Genomic DNA, 23754 nt, shown 5'->3' on the forward strand with positions numbered 1-23754 from the left:
GCGATATTAACAAACATAAACAAAGAAGATTTCCTTGGAATATTGATTAGGAGACTCGTGCTCTTTCGAAATTCGTGGCTTTCTATTTAATTTATTTTAAGCCATTTGAAACGAAACAATTGAACAAAATTGATCATTCGAAGAAAACACCAGGGAAAATAAAAAGTGAGAAAAAAAAAATAAAAAAGAGCCTAGCAGACAATGTAAAGGAAGGAAGCTAATGTGTGAAAAGCGGAAAGTGAAAGTGAAATGATTCCGGCCAAGACTCGGCCAACAAGAGGCTAACATAAATTATATTAGCTTCCACGAAAGTTAATTTTTCTTGTTTGTTCACTCTACTCAGTTAACTGGCTAAGCTCTAACGAAAGAGGAAAGAACAAAAAAACTGAAAGAAAATGAGAAAGTATCGGTTGAAGTTCGCGTGAAATCATTAGAGAAATAGAAAGAGGAAAAGTTCGTTAGAAAATTGAAGAATGAGAAGGACATTAGGACATAGTTCCAGTAATTTAGTTACCATAGTACTTGTTATCAAATTCAATCATTTTTGCTAATTATTCGTATAATCTCGTGTTTATGGTACCTACAATCTTTAATTTTTATAGTTGTCCTGTAATTAGAATTTTTATTCTTCTAATTACAGAATAATAATAATAATTTAAATAATTATCATAATAATTATTAATATTATTATTATTATTATTTAGATTATTCTGATTTTCTAATTGTTGATTATGTCTAAACCTGTTCAATTCAACCTATAAACAGTTACTTTATTATTTCCCAAAGGAAAATGTTCAATATTAAATTTTATGAGATTTAGATATAAATATGAAACAAGTCTGATGTTCAGATCTTTTTAAAAAAGCTGCAAACTTATTATGCTCAAACTTTTATCGAGATACAAGCATCTGATTTGTCCTCAGCATTAGCATTGTCATTGGCATTAGCATTAATAATTATTGTGCCACAATACCACTACATTAACTTGTTAATAAACTTCTCGATAATAATTTAAGATTTATTTGAAAATATAGAATTTATAACGCTGAATCAGAGCATATAGATGATTTCTTGTACTGATCAAATGTGTTTCAAAGATTTTCAGAATAAATCCAATGACAGACATATCTCTTTTATTCCATGTAACACAAATTTTCCATTTCTTAATATTTTCATTGACAAAGTTGTGAAATCTTTCACTTCTGAAATAATTTCCAGCGTACATTTTAATTATTCAGCGGAAATGGAACCGATTTACTAAGAACACATTTAAAATTAGAACACGGAATGGCAAATGGCAAGTAATTAAATCCTCGCTAGGGCGACAAAGAACCTATTGTGTATTTTGTGTAAATGACTTCCACAATTTACTTCTAAAAATAATATAGAAATACACATTGTTGTGCATAAGTTTTAAATTATTTTAAACACATAGAATACAACGAGTTGAATTTCTTTTAATTTGTACATATACATATACAAGCAATTGAGTATATTGTTCGAATGATTTCAAATAAACATTCGTCTAAAGTAATTATTCGAATGTACTTTATCTGGATAATAATTATTTATTATTCGTAATAATTTGTTCCCTTTTTTCGAATAAATTTACGAATTTTTCGAAATTTTGTATCTCCTTCAATCATTCTTGAGATGTATTTATTTATAATTAAATATATTAAATGAAACACATATATGTTTATTGAGAATTTGTTGGTAGCGTTCATAGAATTTGTTAGAACTTCTTGATTCTTTTTATTTATTCGTATATTTATTTATATTTATTTACACTTAGTAAAAAATATAAACATTATGATTTTTTCAAAATTTATGTAATAATATAATCAGTTAATAAATAAATTAATGTCTGTAAAATGCTAGAAATCGTTTGTTTCTCTTTAATCGTTTGAAATCCTGTTTAATATTCAAAATTTTCCAACGTGTACATTCGTGGCTCAATACAAATCTGCCCAATTTTTGTATATTATCTTTATATATTAATATTATCTTTTGTATATTATATCGATTGTATATTAAAATTTTGTATATTATATTATATCGATATCGAAACGAAGCTATAGAAATTTTTATGTTGAATATTGTAATTTTAGCAATAAATTTAAAAATTTTTAAAAAAGATCCCAGTAATCTCGATGATGCTAAACTTCAAGGATTTAAGTGCCTGTATTTCAAGCATTATATATGTTAATTAATTTCGCTTCTATTACATTTGGTTTGTTTGTTTTTCATTTCAAAATATTTTTTAATTGTTGATATTTCTGTCTACGAATGGTAGGTCTTTTTTCCTTTTTCGTACTTACAATACTAACAGAAACTAACACGTAACAATCGTTATACGCAGTGATTTGTTGTACGAGTTATACATTTTATCAGATGGAAAATACGTGCTTTAATTTGTAAAGTTCTATTCGTTGATTATCAAAGTTCAACTACAGTAAATAAAGCGATATAATGAGATAAAATTCATAAATGATGGAACTTTCGATGAAAGCGTTAATTGGAATCACTAATTGATCTAACTATAGTCAAGGTCGAACGCATTTGCTCTCATTCTGTAAGAACAAATTTTATCATCACACAGTGGTTTAAAAAGCCACATTCCATGGATAGAGTTTAATTTTGACATTAATATATTAAAAATATTTTTTTCTACAAAATTGACAATTTTTCAAGATCCTTTATCCGAGATACTCCTCTTGTAAAATATTATATTATTTTGCAACATATAGCAAGGTGAGAATCTAATATTTACTAAAAATTTCTCCACTTTTTAAATATTTAAATATAATTCATTGCTAGCTTTCACCTACTTATGCTTCCAAGCATCTATCGATTCCATTCCTTTTCCAAGGATTAGCGTAAAACCAACCAATCATAATTCTCTGTCTTACCTGAGGAGAAATTTAATTCATCCAATCACCAAGTTCTTGTTCTAACAGTGCAAAGTACTAGACTATTTTAAATATTAAAATCTTTTTATCTCTGCTATGAAAATTACGCTACTTTCTATAGTAAAAAATAGTAAAAAATAATAAAATAGTAAAATAGTAAAATAGTAAAATAGTAAAATTTAAATATAAATACACAGTACAGCACATTTCGCAGTTAAATTGAAACAGATCGTACAATTATCGAAAATACTGTCAATTAATGAAAACTCACCTGTCGAAAGAAATGAAGACAAGGGTGAGAACGCTTGAAGCGACCGTTACATGCGCCACGAAGTTATTGATAGTGCAGTACACCACTCCAAACGGCCAGTTAGAATTCAGTAGAAAAATGAAGTTGAAAACGCAATTAAGTAATGACATCATCAAGTCAGCCATGGATAGGTTGACTAAAAAGTAATTGGTAACCGTGCGCATTCGTCGGTGTGCTGAAAATACATAAAAACCTCTGATTAATTAAAATTCTCTGGAAATTTACATTTTATTTTTATTTAAAATATTATATAATAAAATATTAATAATATATAATATTATATATTTTATTATTATTTAAAATTAATTCTAAAACCATTGTTGAAAAATCACACTGATATTGAACACGGAACTGAAATGCGATACATCCATATTTTTCTTTAATATTGTCAGTTACAAAAAGATTTGTAATTTTTAGGCACAGATATTTCGATTCATTAACTTTTTGCACGGCTTGTACTTACGTTTGCAATCTTCGTTTAAAACGGTAATGGTAAAAATGATGAAATGATAAGACTAATATGCAAAGTAGAGCGCGTGTTGGTGTTCTCGGTGTTTCTTAAGAGCGCGGAAACAATTTCGTTGACGACTTTGCCTTAATTGGTACTCTCTCAAGTGCAGTTCTACGCACTGAAAGAACAGAAATTCTCAATACTCTTCGTCGACGCATGTGTCGTAAATTCTCCTAACTTTCTAGATCTAGAAAAATAATGTTTTCGTTTGAATGTGGCAAGAACATCCGAACAATAGATTCAACGCAGTCACGTTTTACTTGAGAAGAAAATAAATAATATAATATTTTTCTTCGCTGAGACTTGGGGTGCGTCTCTGCACTTTGTACGAATACTTAAATAATACGTACAGAATTTTTCATGAAAAAGTATTTAAATATGCAAATTTATATGTCAAATTAAATATGTTTGTGTTAAAATTTGTAACATGCAATCTATTTATAATACAATGAAATGTAGTACGATCATCTTACAATGCATAATTTAAACTTGTAGAACAAGAAAGGAAGAACAATTATATACAATTTTACATCTGTTATATTATATTAAACTTTATATTTTTATTTTGTGAAAGCATTATTAGAAGAATGATCAAATGTTTGTTCTAGTGTTACGACGAAGATTGTAGAATCAATATTGAATTGATTGCGAATAATAATACTGAAGATACAAATATGTAACATTAAACGCTTCTTTTGTCATAACTTGTAAAACTTTTAAGTAATAAATTAAATGAATTTAAAAAAAAACGAGAGAGAAATGTTATTTTGATTGTACAAAATAAATTATTTAAATTTTAATTGTACAAAATAAATTATTTAAATTTTAGTTGTACAAAATAAATTATTTAAATTTTAATTGTACAAAATAACTAAATAAATATTTAAATGTACAAAAATATTTTTTTGTTACACCGTATATATATAGACACATATATCAGAATGAAATTATTTATATATTTATAAATTATATTCTTATAAATTTATATATTTATATATTTATAAATTATATTCTTATAAATTTTTATATCTATATATTTATAAGTTATATTCTTAAATTATATTCTCTTATATATTTATAAATTATATTTATTATTTATAATCTGGAAACTAACATTTTCGTAAGTAAATATCGTTTTCCAGATAAACGGGGGAATATTTTTCGACGCAATTATCACAATACAACCGGCTGTGGAAATATATCGTGGATCCCGACAATACGATTCATTGCACTAGTAATTTGTAGCATGCACGTTGTTCAATTACGCCATCCCAGTGTAAAGCCATGCTCTATCAATATTTTAAACGGAATTCCCAAATACCGTGGCAAGTCATTCTGGTACGAATTTCAAAAGCACATGTGTTTCTATGGTATACACATATATATGTATGTATTGTAATAGACTGTAAATTTATTTAAGCATTATCACAACAGATCTTATCATCAAACGAGCATTATAATTGAAGGTATACGAGTTAGAACGATTCACAATCAATTAATATCATTGTCTATTAACGTTGTTGCCAATCGAAACTGATGCTATTCATTATCAGCTGAAGGCTTATATTGGTGTACTGATATCGATAAAACTTGTGTTAACATTAACTAATCTTACGATCAAAAGAGCAGAAACGAGGGCTAAAGACACGAGCATGGTCATAGATTTGTGGATAGGTACAATATTTATGAATAGGTGTGAGATTAGATGGACTGATGTGTGTTTAATGTTAGAAACTAGTGACAATGAGACAAAGGATTGTATTTACACTTTGTAACTTTATGATCAAGGTATATAAACATATATATATATATATATATATAGATAGATAGATAGTGAATAGGTATCTATTGATACCTATATTAATAAAAAATAATATTTATAAAATTATTTTTCATCCATATTTTATAATCAAAGATATAATTACAATTATTTTTATTTTATTAATATTTATACACATTAATCTACAAAATCCTTATTTATCAGGAGAACCAGATAATTTTAAAATAGTAAACCCAATAATTACTCTCTCACATATTAAACCGGAATGATATTTCCTTTTTGCTTGCTCTATTTTACGATCAATTCCTAATAAATTAGAAGGAGTAATTATATCATTTATATCAATTTTTATTAAATAATAATAAAATAAAAAATTTAAAATTTTATCCAATAGATATCTATAGGTATCTATTGATATAAGATATATATATGTATATATATAATGAATAGCATAACCAATGACAATGGAAAACTAAGCCTAAACAAAATTTAAACTGATATAATTTCATAAAGAAAAAAGCTCATATAAAGATCCATTTGATCTAATTTAAAATCGTCAAGGTTCTACTTTTACAGACGTAAGATAATTTTACATTATGGATAAGCGTGCAAAAATGTCAGAAAAATTTTTTCATGATTAAATCTACTATCCTTTTGAAGATTGAAATTTTTACACTTTTAGAAAATGTTTACTTTATTTGATTTCAAATAAAATAAAGCCCTTTAGTTTAGTCAATATTCATTATTAATTATAACGACATGCACTTAGCTTATACGACGCAGTATAATGTTCAGTTCTAGTTGCTTAGCGTTGACGAATAATCTTTAATTAATAGACGTGAGAAAGGAAAAGCTGCTGCAAGTATAAGAACGACTAGCGTGAAAAAGAAAATCGTAAAATACGAGTGGAAGCAGAAAACACAGAGTAACGAGTGTGCAGCTGGTGTGTAGAATAAATAATTGTTATTTCTTTTTCTTTTCTCCTTCTCATTTGTATCTTTTGTTTTTATTTTTCGATAGTGCAACATTTTGCTTTATCATACATCCAGAAAAGGATGTTATTCATAGTGCCTAGAATGTTTGTGCTAATCTTACTCATTTACATTTTTATAAATAAATCAACTGGCGACGTGACTTTATATAGAAGTGTTACATAAAAAAAGAATGAAATTAAACTTTGTTGTAGATAAAAGTAAACTCTGTTCGATAAAATTTACAACAATATTACAAGTATAATTGTACTGATTGCAATATTAAATTTAGGAAAAAATTGGACTCCCATTTTCTGATTTTTAATATCGGCAAAGAGTTAATAAATAACATATAATAATAATAAATAATAATATATAATAATAATAAATAATAATATATAATAATAATAAATAATAATAAATAATAATAATAAATAATAACAAAAAATAATATTCACCTTAAATTTACAATACGTTTTGTAATATAATATCGTTCACATAATGCTTCGAACGAGATATTTCTGTCATTTGAATACAACACGAGATATCTCTTCAAAAGATAGAGATATCTCTCTCTTCATGTCTGTGAGTACGAAAGGAATTCGCAATGTTAAATATAGAAAATGGTTTTCTTTTTTCTAGTACGTGAAATAATTCAAAGTAACGATGTTTCGTTAAAATGAATACGAAATGAGATATTTCGTTCAAAGTGCATCATGAAGTGAAGTTAATTAATGTTTCGAATATCATAATTGCCTATGCTCCTAATGAACATTAACGATAGCTACTTTGTCATAATTTTATCAATTTTATGAAATGACAGTTAGAGAATCGATGACGATGAATCGATTTCTACTACCAGCTTAATCGAAATTATAAATACTTTTTGCAATTCTTAAGGAATAAAGAGGTATTACGTAATTTTATGTCTCTCGCAAACTTGAAAGAATTCTAAAAGAGTGGCGAAGAAAAATGTTCTTATGTTATTAACTGTTTCAAGACGAGACTTCTCATTTTATATATCTCATTTACATTTAATCAATTGATAAGAAATGAAGTGTTGAGAGTTATAGCGGTGCAAGAATTTTTAAAATTTGAATTAATAACGTTTTTTATGTGTTAAAGGTTCTGTATGTTTAGTTTCATGGCTATTGTTCATATAACTTCATTCATTACTGAGAAATGACAACGAAGTATTTCACTTTAACACAACTAAATAATAAATTTATAACTATATAGTAATAATTTATAATAATCCATTTTTGTTTAATTATTTTTATTTCATTTAATTTTAATTCGTAATTTATAAAAATTCATAAATAATAAATTTATGAAAAACATTGTAAGAGTGACTTACATCACTATGATTCTATGATTCTCAGCTCTTCAAACGATAAAAAAGTTTCAGTCAAAAAACTTTAATGTTACCACATTTCCTGCATAATGAATGCGGTGATGCATGTGCACGTGCATATAATATATTCCATTAGGATTCATTGTCATGATACGAATTGTAATCCAAATACAAATCTAACGGGACTAACAATAAAACTTTCGGACAGTTGTATATTAAATATTCCTAAATGCTTTTCCTTAATAATATTACTCGGGACATTGTTATAATAACACTTAAAATAAAAGTTCACTATTGAAGTATTATTATTATTTTGCCAAACACATATAAATATTTCCTAGTATGTTGCAAAATGCTTCTCAGAGTTATTTTTTTCGTAATTATTTGTATCACTTTATACTTATTTTTCATTACATTATTTATTATATATTTATTTATTTATTATATAACAAGAGGTTCTTATCTAAAATAATGGAAAATAAATCAATGGTTCAATTTAGGATATCTGTGGTTCAAAAAATTAATTTTTTAGACTGTTACCTTCTTCTGTAATCGGTCACATAGTATTTCTGTCATGTTGATGATTATTCTTAAATTTTTCTGCTCAAAAAATACCTCTCCGATTTATGAAGGTGTTTTCTGATTTAGTATAAAGAATATTTCAATACATTGACAATTGTATTATAAAATATAAATTATATTACATTATATTATAATTATAGTTATATTATAATTGTATTATATTATATTAATTTATTATGTTATATTTATATTTTATAATTAAGAAAGAAATTTTATTATCTACGATAAGTATTAAAAATAAAAGTGTCCTGAGATTCCTGAGGCAACAATATTCCTTTTTCCATTATATTAGTTTATCCATTTATTCGAACCAAATTATACAATATTTTGGCCCAATAGTTTCAGATTCTTGCACATCTTCACTGATAACGCATGATCTCGTAAAATGCGATTTCCTATAACGCGAAACGTATCTTTATAACGCGTTTTGCGGGAGTTCACTGTACATAATACCCGATTGTATTCACTTATTTGGACCTAAATTTCAATTACACGAACGAAAAATCAGTACAAGGGAGAAACTCCAATTATACAGAATGTCCCGCATTTTAGTATTCAAACTTTGCCCGAGCACGTATTTTCTGTAGGTAAAAATAATACTAAAATATTATACGACAAAAAGTTTATAAATGCTTTATTAAAAAGTTATAACAACACTATGAAATGTGGGAAACATGTAACTCAGTTTATATGCACTTTGTTTTTTTTTTTTTTTGTTTTTTTTTCATCTTCAAACGGATACAAAACTGACACAAATCGATTTATTTCAAATAACTCTTTTTTTTTTTTTTTTAAGATACGTTGAAATATCTCCTTTAAAAATACATAGATGAATAATATATTTTCAATAACATATTATGATATATTTATACATATGTCAAAGTTGGCACGAACTTTTCGGACAAATTAATAATATTCACGAGACCTTGCATTTTCATTAGATTTCTATTTTTGAGAGACTCTGAAAATCAAAATTTCCAACACAGAAGTGCATGTTTACACGAGATAAATTCATTGTGAGAATTGAATTAAAACTGCGCACAAAAAAATTCGACGAAGTTCGACAAATTCAATAACGCTTCGATATCAGTTTTGCATTGGTAAACGAGGATGACATTTCGAAATGCATACGCAGCTTTATGTTTCGTATGTTTCAACCTTTTAACTCTTTATTGATATGTTTTTTACCAGAAAGCAATGAAACTGAAACATATCGATAAATTAACTTAATATTCAATTAATTTAATTTATATATTATGTTTCTACGTACTTTCAGAAATAAATGTACAGTGTCCCGGGATTTTCCCGCCAAACTGCGAGAGCTTACTACTAGGGGCCAAAAGAAGAAACGAATGTCATACGAAGTCTGCGAATTAACGCTTTGTCACAAAGATATAATCAAAAATAGATAGTCAGTATTTTACTGAATTTCAGTATTTCAGTCATTCCTTTTCTTTGCACGAGCCTGTTTCATAATTGGAAATGAGTGTTGATGAACACAGATCTATCCGATATCCTTGTAACTACGCAAACCATACGATAAATATTATAATTTTACCTATGGGTCGCTCTGAAACAAAAGGGTTACTCGACCGTAGTGACTTCGTACGAAGATCTTGCGCAGCGTATTAAAAATGCAGTTATTGAAATGCAACAAGAATACTGAGACGCTGCATAAAGCAATAAATTCAGTTTTTCATCGATGTCAAGCTTGTGTCCGAGCAGGAGGACATCATTTTGAAATGAGACTTTAAAAATAGTGAGCAACTATTTCTCATTATTCTATTTTGTATCTCCTTAACAAAGGGTTAATTCGCAAACTTCGTGTAATATTTTTTTCTTCCTTTGGCCCTTAGAATAAGCTCTCGCAGTTTGGCGGGAAAATACAAAATGATTGAAACATTGAAATCGCTTATTGATTTTAGGTGTATTTTTAACGAATTTTGCTTTGATGTCTATTGACTCGTAACTCGAAAGATTAATGAAGCATTTATACATATTTTACTATGATATGTCAGTCTAGCACACTGGCAAATGCTAGAATACTATTTCTCTTTCGACAAGTTCATATGAACAAAGTTCTACTGTAGTTCGAGTATTGCAAGAAAGTTTAAGAGATTTAAAGACAAAAAGGGACAAGTAAAGCTACTTTGTGCTCGTCGTGTTTCTCAAGTTGCTGTGCAGATACATTCTACTTAAATACTAATGTACCATTCGTCGCTCAGAAGTAACATTCGAAACAGTGAAAAGAAATACATTTGCCAACTTACTCCCCGTAATTTTATTTGTACTAAATCTTTCACACTATTTGCGAAGATTATTTAGTGATTAAAGCAAAACTCGTTTGTAAATGAAACACGCTAATACGTAATTTAACGCAGTAATGCGACAAAGTTCTAAGCATTTCATTTTTAAATAAATCCTCTGCATTGATTCAGAGGATTTGTGTCGCTGTGCCGTTTCATTTTTCTGAAAAGGAATTTAATAACAAGAGTCTGCTTAGAGAAGATTATTTAATATCCTCTGAATCATTTCACCTGTTAATCGTTATTTAATAAGTTCCTTCGAAGATTATTTAATATCGTCTGAATCATTTCAGTCTGTTAATCGTTTTTCAATAAGTTCCTTGCATCGGTGCAAAGGTTATTACCACGCCATTTTATTTTTCTAAAAGTAAGAATCTCGAAAAGTAAGAGTCTACTTTGAAAATTTCAAAATATGTAATAACGATATTCATTCAGTATCAGTCTGTTATCGATTCCAGATACAGGTCATGTCTTATGTCTAGCCTCTTAGTGTTTTTTAGAAATATTTGAATTTACAGCATTTTCAAGAAAAAATTCTTTCTGCTTCCAATGATGAGAAATTATTTTGGAAAAAGATGAGTCAAAGATTGCAAAAGTAATGGTTTCACGTTTTTAAATGAATTCAAGTGGTTCTTTTTATCGCGATGCTACGTCAGTTAATTATATATATAATCGATTTATTTTATTTTAAGAGAGAATTACAAGCTATTCCTATAAATATTCGGATATTATATCTTTGGAAATTGNATATATATATATATATATATATATATATATATATATATATATTACTAGTATTAACAATATTAACAATTTCCAAAGATATAATATCCGAATATTTATAGGAATAGCTTGTAATTCTCTCTTAAAATAAAATAAATCGATTATATAATCGATTTTTCCCTGAGAATCAGTATGACTTCAGAAATAAAAACAATTTAAGTAACGATTTCTCATAACACTTCTTCTAACTGAAAGTCATATACACGTTGCATAAAATTCTTATAAAATGAAACAAGCTAATACACGTTTTACAATATACGATAGCTTGTTCCAGTTTTCATGATACAACCGAAAAGGGAGTGATTTTAGATATAAAAATAAGTAAAAACCAAAGAATCGTATTTTTTCACTTAAAATCCTCGTTTTCGAAAAAATCAAGTGTGAAAATTTACTTTTATTAATTGTGTATCAATTTACTTTTTTTTTTCATCAATTTATTTTAATTTATTAATTCTGTACTTGATAGGAATTAATCGGTAAGATATTATTTTGCGAAAATAAGTGAAAGATGTAAGAATAAAATTTTTCCATTTCAACGAAAGCGGACTTTAAATACTTATTCCTTAAGAATTACACGTAAAATTCAATTTTCTAGCTCTAAGAAAAAATTATATTGCACATTTTTCACTTATTTTACAATATTATCCACAACAGATTATTCACGTAACAAACTAAGTGTTTCTTAACAAAGTGGTCGAAATGACAAGTTTGTAATTTTTCGTTAGAAATCTTACAAATATAAAAAAATGTATTTTTGGAGATTTATATGATTTTAAATATGTAAATATAAAAAATATTAACACGAATGAAATATAGATTTCAACATAAATAAATATACATTTATAATATAATAAATATACAAATAAAAGTTAATTTATTGCATTGTGAAGCTTCTCTATTTTTGTACTTCCTGTGTCTCTGATGAAAATTTTATCCTTTTACCGTCTCAGCAGTTCTAGTAAATTAAAATTAGAAAAAGATGGAGATAGATAGACAAAGAAAATGAAAGGTACAAATGGATTACTAACAACTGTATCTTTCCCGCAAAAACAACAACGCACGTACATTTCTTTAATTAAAAATGTATCTCTTTCTGCGTACATCGAATTCCACCGTTCTACATAAAAATTAAATTAAAACGAATGGCTTGTAACATATTTTAATTTCAATTTCGTTAGATTCATTTTTAACCACTCGTGAGTCTACAGAATTAAAATTAAAATGTTTTCTTTAAATTCATCAATTTTCGATTATGATATTCTGATACTTTTTTAGTAAAAGTAAAATAGTATATATCAAACACGAGAGTTTCTTGGGTCGTACTTACAATTAAATTACAGCCACGAGTCATTATTTAAACCTACAATACTACACTATATATATTATATATATAATTATATATACATATATTAATTATATTTATTATATTATTTATATATATATTAATAATACATGATATATATATATATATATATATATATATATATATATATTAATACATGTATATTAATACATATATATTATATATATATTAATTATATTTATTATATTATTTATATATATATATTAATAATATATATATAATTAATATATGTTACTGTATCTATATGTACTATATTTTATTACTAAATATTCTATATTATATTTATTATTATACTTTATTCGGTGTAGAATCACCATCGTCCTGGCTGTGACTATGAAAACTGAAGCATTTTCTATAAAGAGCTCAAAAGTGAATCAGTCTTTCAATATATGTAAATAACTTACACCACGCAAATACTCTCTGATTGAAAATCAGATGAAACAGTTCAATCAATATAATACAATCGTTTATAATATGCGCGAAGACAAAATGCATATACCATCGACAAAAAGTTGTCTGACAACGTTGAAATGAAAAATATGTATACTGATTAAGTTCTAAATTCTCTGTCATGCATCAAATTGTCAAGCAAACTTATAATTCAGTAGACAAAATTCCATCGACAGTATCAATTATATTAAAGTTGGTATATACGAAATGTTGTTTGTAACAAGAAAATGTCGTGCACCGTATTATATTTTATTTTATCGACAGTTTAAAAACTGAGAAGAAAATTAAAAGCTTAAAGAAAATATTAAAGGACGAAATTTGTTATCTTGTATACTCTACAATGATAAGAAAAGAAATGTCATTGTTCGTAATTGGAATATTTGTTTGAGAAAAGTGTCATAGAATTGCTTGAAAAATTATGAAAAATCTCTACCATTTCGTTTAAAAAAATGTTTCGACAAGGAAATTATTGAGAAACAACCTGTGACAATTTTGTTCCACGAATTTTTAAATTATAGAATTAATAATAAATCGATAAATGAATAAATGAATCTAAAACGAAACTAATAAATTGTTAAAAAAATGGATCAAATATATTAAAATTGTTTTGATTAAATATATAATATTGTAAAGCAACTACGTGTTATTAAAGGTTTATCTGAAGAAATACAACAGTTTATATACACCAATCTAATATTAAATGAGATATAGGTATTATTAAGTGTTGTAAGAAATTCGAGAAATGATCGAGAACATTTCTCTTGGTGAAGAACATTAATGCAGTATTTTAAATAATCATAAAAATAGATAAGAATACATTATAATATATTATATTTTTACATAATATATTTTAATATGATCATTAATTTACTAGCTTTTTGCTAGTGTAAATCAAAAAAGAAATTTCTTGCAATTCTAACATTCTAAGAGCTATTTCCATTCAACACTGATATCGACACGTAACTTAATTATATAAGTTTCACCTGTACCAACGATTTCATTTAAATAGACGTCATTACGTTAGTTAATAAAACCTCTGAAAGTTATGTTCGATAATGAAAGAATTTGCTATATATCGGACTACCAATTCAATATTACAAATAGAAAAATGCAACTTGTAGTTACTGTAATTAAATTTCGACAGGGTAAACCAAAAATCATCAAAGTTAATAATAAACTCTACATTTTAGTTTACAAAATTGTATATTTAATATGATCAAAAAATGATTTATTGCGTGAATCAGCAGGATGACTAAAATACTAAATTTTAACATAGAAATTATTTCGTAGAAAATTGAATTACTACAAATGGATGTAATATGTGATATTTCGAAATGGAAATGAACATGTGTAATATTAATAAAGCTAAATAATATGTTTGCAGTTTGAAAATTTCAGTTGAGCAGATGAATATTAATAATGCAAATATTTATTGAATGTTGGCTTATTTACTATCGCATTGAAATTTGAAATAACACTTATCAATATCTAGTTGGAATATTTAATTAATTCAAATGCATTAATTCATATTAATTATTATACATTAAAAATTTAATTATATTTAAAAATTCATAAAATTTCATTTCAAAATGTCGAATTTGTCTCAGAAACAATTTGTCATTTATTTAACTACAATCATGCCTAGAAATTTTACACAGATTGTAACAATGAAAAATCCAAATTTCGAATCAAACTAAAAAAGTATCAAGAATATTTTTATGAACAACTGAAATTAATTGGCGGTTGTACGTATAAAGGAAATTACACAGAACTCAGAATGGTGTTCTTTAATAATATAATGTCATTGAAATCGATTTCCAATATAATTACACAGAAAGCCTCTTATCTAAAAATCGGCATAATGTCATGAAAGGTGAGGTATGAATCTCGACAAAATTATTATTAGACTCAATTTCTCGAGATCGGAAATATTCAGGAACTTTAATTCAAGAAACATTTAACGATTTTCGAGAATTACTGACTAAAGATTTTTAAGAATATCTGAACCAAACTATAAAAGAAGTTCATTTATAGTTAATTGGAGTTAACATTCGATTTCATAGCTAATTTCTATTATCAAAATTATAGTAGAGCATACGCTTAATTACAACGTGCATTCTTATATAATGACATGCAATTATTTATTTGTATTTTATATTCAGAATAATAAAAAAAAAAAGTAAATGAGAAACGTAACGTAATTTACTGTTAAGTAAAATGCACATGTCGACTACTAATTTCCCGAATATTAATTCCTATTTAAATTAATAAATGGAGCCAGAGTGGACAATCGAATTTTATTATTGAAATTGTTTCATCCTTTCATCTGTTTAATAACCAAACTTCAAAAATTCAAATTTGAATTCAAAAATCATTAATCATTTCGACGTTATTAAACTTTTTTTTCACTTTGAACTTGTGGCATAATAATAAATTATATTCCATTTATATCTGAAACCGAAAAATTAAATCCAGAAAAATTTAATTCAACTTTATATTAATACCATGTAAATGAACACACGTATGAACATCGTTTGATAGTTCAATCAGAAGAATGTGCTGTTGGGAACTGAAAAGAAATCCTCTCCTATCACTCGCAGACAGATTATACTACAGGAGCTTGTGTCGGAAACAATCAATCAGATTTGCATTCCTTTCACGAAACTTTCTCTCATCTCCCAAGTACTTTGTTGCCTTATACAATATTCGCGATAAAACTTGATGAATATTCTGTCCTTTACAAGCTTTTTTATTTTTGTAATTTCACTCATTTGAAGCAGATAATATAAACGACATTAAAATTTAAAAGATCATTACTTTCTTCCGTACACTCTATTATTTTAATCCGGATTTTCATTCTTTTTATACAGAGTTTATTCCACTCTGTGGATTTCAATTTTTTCACTCCAACTCTCTTAATTAGAAAAATCTCTCCAATTATGTCTATTTCATATACAACAAACTAAACTGAACAAGACACACACACATATATATATAAAATAACATAAATATAAAAAAACATCATTCTAAAATTAATGATTTTCGAACCAAATTATTTATTAAGACGTTTCTGCTTGTTTTAATGAGTACAGTGCGAGACAAAATGGTAAGATATATTTGTATGTTTCGTATAATCAAAGTAAGAAAATGTTCATTTTGTACGCCCTATATATCGGATGTATTCTTCAAAGACAGTACATTTCGTAATAAATCATAGATTTCTATGACGTACAAGAGATGAAAGTATATAATAGGAGAAAATGTAAACAAAAACTTCTATTACATGTGAAAGTATATAATAGAAGAAAATGTGCAGATTGAGGCATAAAGCGATAGGACATTTGACATATTTTCAATTCTTTCTTCCTTCTCGAGCTGTTACTCAACATTCAAAAGAAACGGAATTTTACATTCTACAGTATGTGTCACGTTGATGGATAAAATTGAAGTTTCTTCGCCAATATGCCCCAACAGTTTCGATCCAACTTTTATAAATGTCACAATGCAATTTCATTGTCGCAGAAATCCAATTAGAATTTCTAAATTAGTTTCATTCAAATTCATTTCGTTTTCAGCGTGATCAATTCAGGAATCAAGTTTTCAAACTCCGAAACGTCAATATGATATTTATCTTTACCTCGTGCAATCGAAATTTACAACTTGCCGTAATGGTCTATTAGAATACGTTAGAACTCATTGACGCTCATTTTCGACGACTGAAACTCAATCTATGCGGTTCATTTAAAAATTTACCACGTTAAAAAAAGGCGAAACAAATCCGGAAATGTTCATTGCATAAAATATCGAGGGATATACCGCCTTTTAAAAGCTCATAAATTTTGTCCATTTAAATTTTCTCACAAACATACGAGAATCAACTGAACTATTGTCTGTGTCTCGAGAACGAAAGCCAGCTGTCGAAATGGACATCCAACAATGTTGGATTCTACAAAAAGAATTCAAAAAATTCTGCGGATTTACGTACAGTATTTCATAACTCGGGAATCGGATTTTCGTAAGATGGCTGTTCGCAAGAATCGCGCTGACAGAACTAAAATTAGCGCAGGAATTATACTCTGCATTCATAAAAGTTTCGTTTGTATGTTAAATCAGATTATTACAGAGAGAAAATGAATAACTAGAATTTTTCCTCCTTTGTATATTGTAAAGTCCTTAGTATAGTAGTCATTTTGGAAGATAAAATATCGGTAAAAATCTTTGGTCCTTCAACGATAAAGAGGAAATAAAAATATGATTCATTAGCTACAAAATATTATAAATAACAAAATGAATAAAATAAAAAGTGTAAAAGTGAATACATGATAAATATACATTGTAAAACGTATATATATATATAGTGTATCGTTGAGTTAACGCCCTTATATATACTATAAATATAATATACTATAATATACCATAATATTAAAATATACTATAATATACTATAATATTCTATAATATTAAAATATATTATAATATACCATAATATTAAAATATACTATAATATACTATAATATTAAAATATACTATAATATACCATAAAAACAATATAATATATACCATAAAAAATACTATAATATACCATAATATTAAAATATACTATAATATTGTATTATATTATATTATATAAATAATATATGTTATTCGTTCTATCATACATTTATCACATATTCATTTTTCCTCCGATAAGCAATTCAATAAATTCCAATATTTTAATTCACTGAAACAATTTTCTTATATATTGACAAGCTGTATAATAACTTATACTATCGGTTAGAAATATTCACGATCTAACCAATAGAGAATTCGTATTCATCTAAAAAAACAAAAACATTAGAATTTTCATGAACAAATTTGTCATACATTTTTAGAGATAAGAGGCTGTTTTAACAAATAAATTGTACCATAATAAATACTATTTACTATATACGGAATGTACGAGATATAATATACAAAATATTCAAGCACTAAAACGCAACATCTTATATTTTGTCCTGTATTTTCACATTTTCCAATCGTAAAAATCTTCCATGCATAAAAATCCACGTCTAATAATATTGAATTCTTCATTCGTCTATACTCGGTTCGAACTACGCGAATATTCGCTCATATTCGTCGCAGATATAGCTTGATCATTGATCATGCACTGAACGTGAATTCGTCAAAATTGAACAAGCAATCGACGATTACGAAATTTGCTTTCTGTCCTCACATATTCGTTCTACTGCTTCACAAATTGCACTATACAAGCGTAGCCATGTTGGTCTTTGACTCTAAGCTTATCTGGGATGCCGTGATTCTTGACAGATAAAATGTGTCTTTGTCATAAGAACCAGACGTTCATCCCCCCCGAGTTGAAATGCAAAGGAAAATAAGAAACGAATTTGCCTCTCAGGTCCTGATTACTACGAAATGAACTAGATACTTGGTGTCTTAGAACAGGTTATATTAACCGCGGAGGTTTTTAATAACTCCTCCGGGAGATCAGGCGTTTCGAACAATAAACGAAATAAATTAATGAACCAAATGAAAGACGAAAAATAAATAAACTAAAATAAAATATACTAAAAATACAAAAATAAATAATAAACTAAATAATAAACTAAAACAAAATAAATAATAAACTAAAAAATAAATAAGTAATAATAACAAAAACTAAATAATAAACTATCATAAAATATACTAAAAATGCACTAAAGTAAACAGAGTTGTATAACTTAGAATTACGATGAGCAATAATAAATGATAGTTATAGTATCAATAATCACGCGATGGGTAAACTAAAAAATAAATAAATAATAATAACAAAATAAATAAATGATAATAACAAAAAATAAATAATAAACTAAAACAAAATATACTAAAAATACACTAAAGTAAACAGAGTTGTACAACTTAGAATTACGATGAGCAATAATAAATGATAGTTATAGTATCAATAATCACGCAATGGGTAATAGATGACTGATATCATGCACTAGATGACCTCTGGCTTCCCCTTCTAATTACTGCCGAGAGCTCCGCTTCTATGAGGAATCGACTATGAGCCTAATACTGTTGAATTCTCAAGGACGTGTAAATGTCTCAGAACCAGGCTACAATCTTGAACACTATGAAGCGTCTCATTAAGGCGGCGTACTTTGACACACAGAAGAACATCAATTCATAAATACTGTACAAGATGTCCCAAATTTAAATTTTAAAAGTTCAGTCTAATAAACTAAGGAAAAACGTTCTAAACTAAGTCTAATAAACTAAGAAAAAACGTTCTAAACTAAGTCTAATAAACTAAGAAAAAAACGTTCTACACTAAGTCTAATAAACTAAGAAAAAAATTTAAATTTGCTCGTTTCTGCTCCATTTTAGGACAAAATGGCAACGAGAAAGAAACAAAAAATAGTTTTCGTTTTTTTCCATCTTAATGATATTATCGTCTATTTTATCATCCATATTATCGTCTCATAACGTCATCTATTATCATTTATGTCATCTAATAATACTTGATGAAAATGCTGTTCAAAAGGTCATTCACTTTAATGTAAACATTAGATCGAACGTCGATCATTCTGATTGTAACTGGATATCGTTCTTGGTTCACTGCAACTACGATTTTCAGCTACTCTCCTGAATTGATTATTATCCGAATTTACCGAGGAAGAAAGAAAATTAAAATTCTTTTATTCCTTTCTTTTTTCTTTGCAATTTTCTTTAAAACAAAAAAAAAAAAACGAACAAATCTCTAAAATACTTTTTCCCTTAATTTATCGATCCTCTGTAAGTTTTGACATTTAAATTCGGAACACCCGTTTATAAGCGTATAAGCGCATGCTGCTCATTGTCTTTGATTCTGAGCTTATCTGGGATGCTGTGCTTTTGACATTATCGCCATAATCATTCCGCCATAATCGACCGCCCGTTTACCAAACATCCTTTGCCACTGGAGCTATCAATTTACAAATTTCGCACCATACACTCGACAGTTAATTTTGAATCCGAAAGAGTTGAAACTCTTGCATTCAGGTTTCACATTTTTTTCTCTGCAACATCCTTCGAGACAACAATTATTCTCATCATTTCCCGTCCAACTCTATCATTGACATGCATCGTCAAGCTGACATCGCTATCTCTAAAGGACGTTTATCATAACAAAAGCCTCTCTCGTCTCGTCAGGAATCACGCGGAATCTACCATTTATCAAACTTCATCCTATAACCAGACTAGACGAATTTTTATGCAAATTGAGAATATACGGAAATTACATTTTACAATATAATAAAATAGAACCTTGGTAAAAGTTACGTACACGTACAATGTTACAAAATATATCATACTTTGGATATTTGTATATTATTGTATATTCTTGAATATTATATTATATAATTGTATATTACTGAATATTATATTATATTATTGTATATTATTGAATATTATATTATATTATTGTATATTATTGTATATTATTGAATATTATATTATATTATTGTATATTATTGTATATTATTGAATATTATATTATATTATTGTATATTATTGTATATTATTGAATATTATATTATATTATTGTATATTATTGTATATTATTAAATATTATATTATATTATTGTATATTATTGTATATTGTTATTATTATTTGGATATTTATTTATCAGTTTATATATCTTTTCCATGTTGCACGTTTTCTCCACAATTTTGCACTTTGATATTACCTATAAATCGTACTACCCATTTGATATTTGCCTTTTTATTACGAAATTGTAGGCGAATATTAAACACAGTCCAAATATGTCTGCTATACAAAGTATTTCTTAATGTATAAGGATCGTTGGAACTGTTGAAATTCTCACTTCAAAATGATCATCCATTGCATTGAAGCTTGATAATGTGAAATTTATTAGATTCTGAATTTCTTGAGAATTTTCCTGCATCTTGGCAATTGAATGTATTTATTGAATTAATTCTTCACATGTGTTTTGTTTCTGAATTTCAATACTGAGTTTTCCATAAGAGATTTAAAATCAAACTTCGAACGTATTAAATGTATTCGGAATACATTCAATATTTTCACAAAGCGTTTACAAACAAACTGCATATGACACATAATATTTTTTTTTATTTTTTTATTTTTTTCACAGAGTATACTCTGAGAATTTTGTTGAAAAAGTAGAAAACATTTTGTACATAATTTCAATGTGCGTGACATTTATGCAGTTATTTATTGATCTATTGATAGATAGACAAATTATATAACTCATCCCGAATAAGTACTTTAAAGTAGACACAAATTATAAATAAATAAAAAAAATTTACATGATATTAATGTGAACATTTAAAAATAACTTCAAAAATTAAAATTGCACAAATGGCTCGGTATTTTGTTTTTATTCAATTATAACAGTTATTTAAAATAATTTAGTAATAAATAATAAAGAATGGCCATCTTTATCACTTTATATTTCAAATTTTTCTTTTTATCATCATTTATAATATAATTTAAACTATTTAATTTTATTTTTAATTTAATTACTTAATTACTTTATTTAATTAATTTTTTTATTAATTTTATTTATAATTTATTTATAATTTATTTATAATTTAATTTAAACTATTGTATATTTGAAATTTTCCTATGCATTTCTTTCACTTAATTATTACCTCATGTTGAAAATACAAGGGTATAAACTAATTCATATTCGACGTCATAAAAACTCATTATACTGAATATAGTCACTACGATGAATTATACAAATTTATTTCACGAAATATGAAATGTCACATGAAAATCCATATAACATATGAAACATAAATTGAATCATACAAAACTGCAGTGTAATTACAAATTTAACTTAATTGTGCAATATAAAGTTCACTATAAATACAAATGTATAATAAATTTCTAATGATATTATTAATTAATAGCATGATCATTCAAAGTCAATAAATCATTACAAATGCATCGACAAATTTTATTCATAAAATCGATGTCCAGCTAACAGTTAAAATTGAAAATTGAATTAAAATTGAATTAAAATTAATAACAATTAACGATCGCAGTAGGGATGTAATCTTTAATCGTAATTAACAAGTAAAGTAGGAATTTAATTGTTGTTATTATATAATTAACAACTAAAATTGAAATGTAATCATCAATTGTGGTTAAAGATTATTAAAAAAAGTATAATCGTTAATCGTTGATTAATTTTTTACCCAACTCCGATGTGATAAAGGGACACTTACCAAGTACAATCCATATGACGATAACATTGCCACACGTTGCCACCAACAACATTGCGGCGAATATAAGGGACCAGAATAACTTTTGCCACCATGACAGATCGAACGGCCGTTCTTGGTAATTATAGAAACAATCTAAAAATGCATCACGCAGAACTTTTTGCTCGGGAGAGCTGTCTAAAGCATTTCGTAGTATATTAAGTAGTTCGCTACGATTTAACATCCGTAAGAATGTGATGTTCCGTTCGAGGATTGTGGCACTGCAATTGTACAAGCCATACAGGATCAAGCTGCTCATATTTCAGGTCTGACGAGAAACAACACTTTTTTTCCAAAAAAAAAAAAAAAAAAAAAAGAAACAATTATACTTTTGTCTCTTGCGCTTGTACGGCGACGAAAAAAAAAAAAAGAACAGTTTGAAAATGGCGTAACCTCTGTATTAGATATGATTTTTGTCAATATTCTATTGCGAGATGCGAGCACTTATTGCCTTCATATTGATAAATATGCCTATCCGTCACTAAGATCCGTTTTACTATGCTTGAATAAAATTCCCCGAGTTCATACTTTTCCATGTACTGTCGCCAATTTCCGCAGATGCCTGATGCAATTAAAATTGTCAAGAATTCGTTGAATCGTTATCCAATTTCACAGGCTGGCCGAAGTGAAATTGGCACATGTTCCTCCAGCAGCAGGAATAAATTACCACCCTCGAGGCGTTCCCTTTCTTTTTTTCTTTTTTTTTTTTCTCTCATTCGTTCACCTGCGACGAGCAATTACACGAGCTTGCCGAGCGTCACGCGTACGAATCGGCCAGTGTATTCAAATCCCGCCTCCGTTAAATGCAAAACAAGGAGGAGGGTGTCGAAACGCAGCGGAAAAAAGCCATAAATCACGATAAATGCGCACGTGCGTCCACTCGACGCGCGAAACCCAAGGAAAAACTATTAACCCCGTTACACGAGTCCCTATCAAAGCGCTTCTATTTAATAGGGGTTGATTGCCGGTCGAATGTTTTGCATAGAATCGAATATTTCGCTTGGAACAATTCGCTGACGTTCTGTTTGTGAATTTCTTTTCTCACGGGCATTGGTTTTAATTGACTGGCCGAGGCATCGAGAGCCTAACTAAGTAAATTTATACAGCGTTGTTAATTTATTGAATTAATAAGTTTGTGAAATAGGCCATGTCAATGTAATTT

General features: G+C 27.1%; 1 protein-coding gene across 1 annotated transcript in view; it reads right to left on the minus strand.

Moving 5' to 3' along the window:
• Nucleotides 1-22893, minus strand: part of LOC122538995 (tachykinin-like peptides receptor 86C) — a 48220-nt gene extending 25327 nt beyond the window's left edge. Inside the window, exons 1-2 of the mRNA XM_043673549.1 lie at nucleotides 22557-22893; nucleotides 3184-3397 (exon numbers count right to left, since the gene is read on the minus strand). Of these exons, the coding sequence (XP_043529484.1) occupies nucleotides 3184-3397; nucleotides 22557-22851 (509 nt within the window). The 5' untranslated portion in view covers nucleotides 22852-22893. The remainder of the gene's footprint in view (nucleotides 1-3183; nucleotides 3398-22556) is intronic.
• Nucleotides 22894-23754: the final 861 nt, after the last annotated feature.

This window comes from Frieseomelitta varia, unplaced genomic scaffold, assembly GCF_011392965.1.
Source record: "Frieseomelitta varia isolate USP_RPSP 00005682 unplaced genomic scaffold, Fvar_1.2 scaffold_185, whole genome shotgun sequence".
NCBI classification, from domain to species: Eukaryota; Metazoa; Arthropoda; class Insecta; order Hymenoptera; family Apidae; genus Frieseomelitta; species Frieseomelitta varia.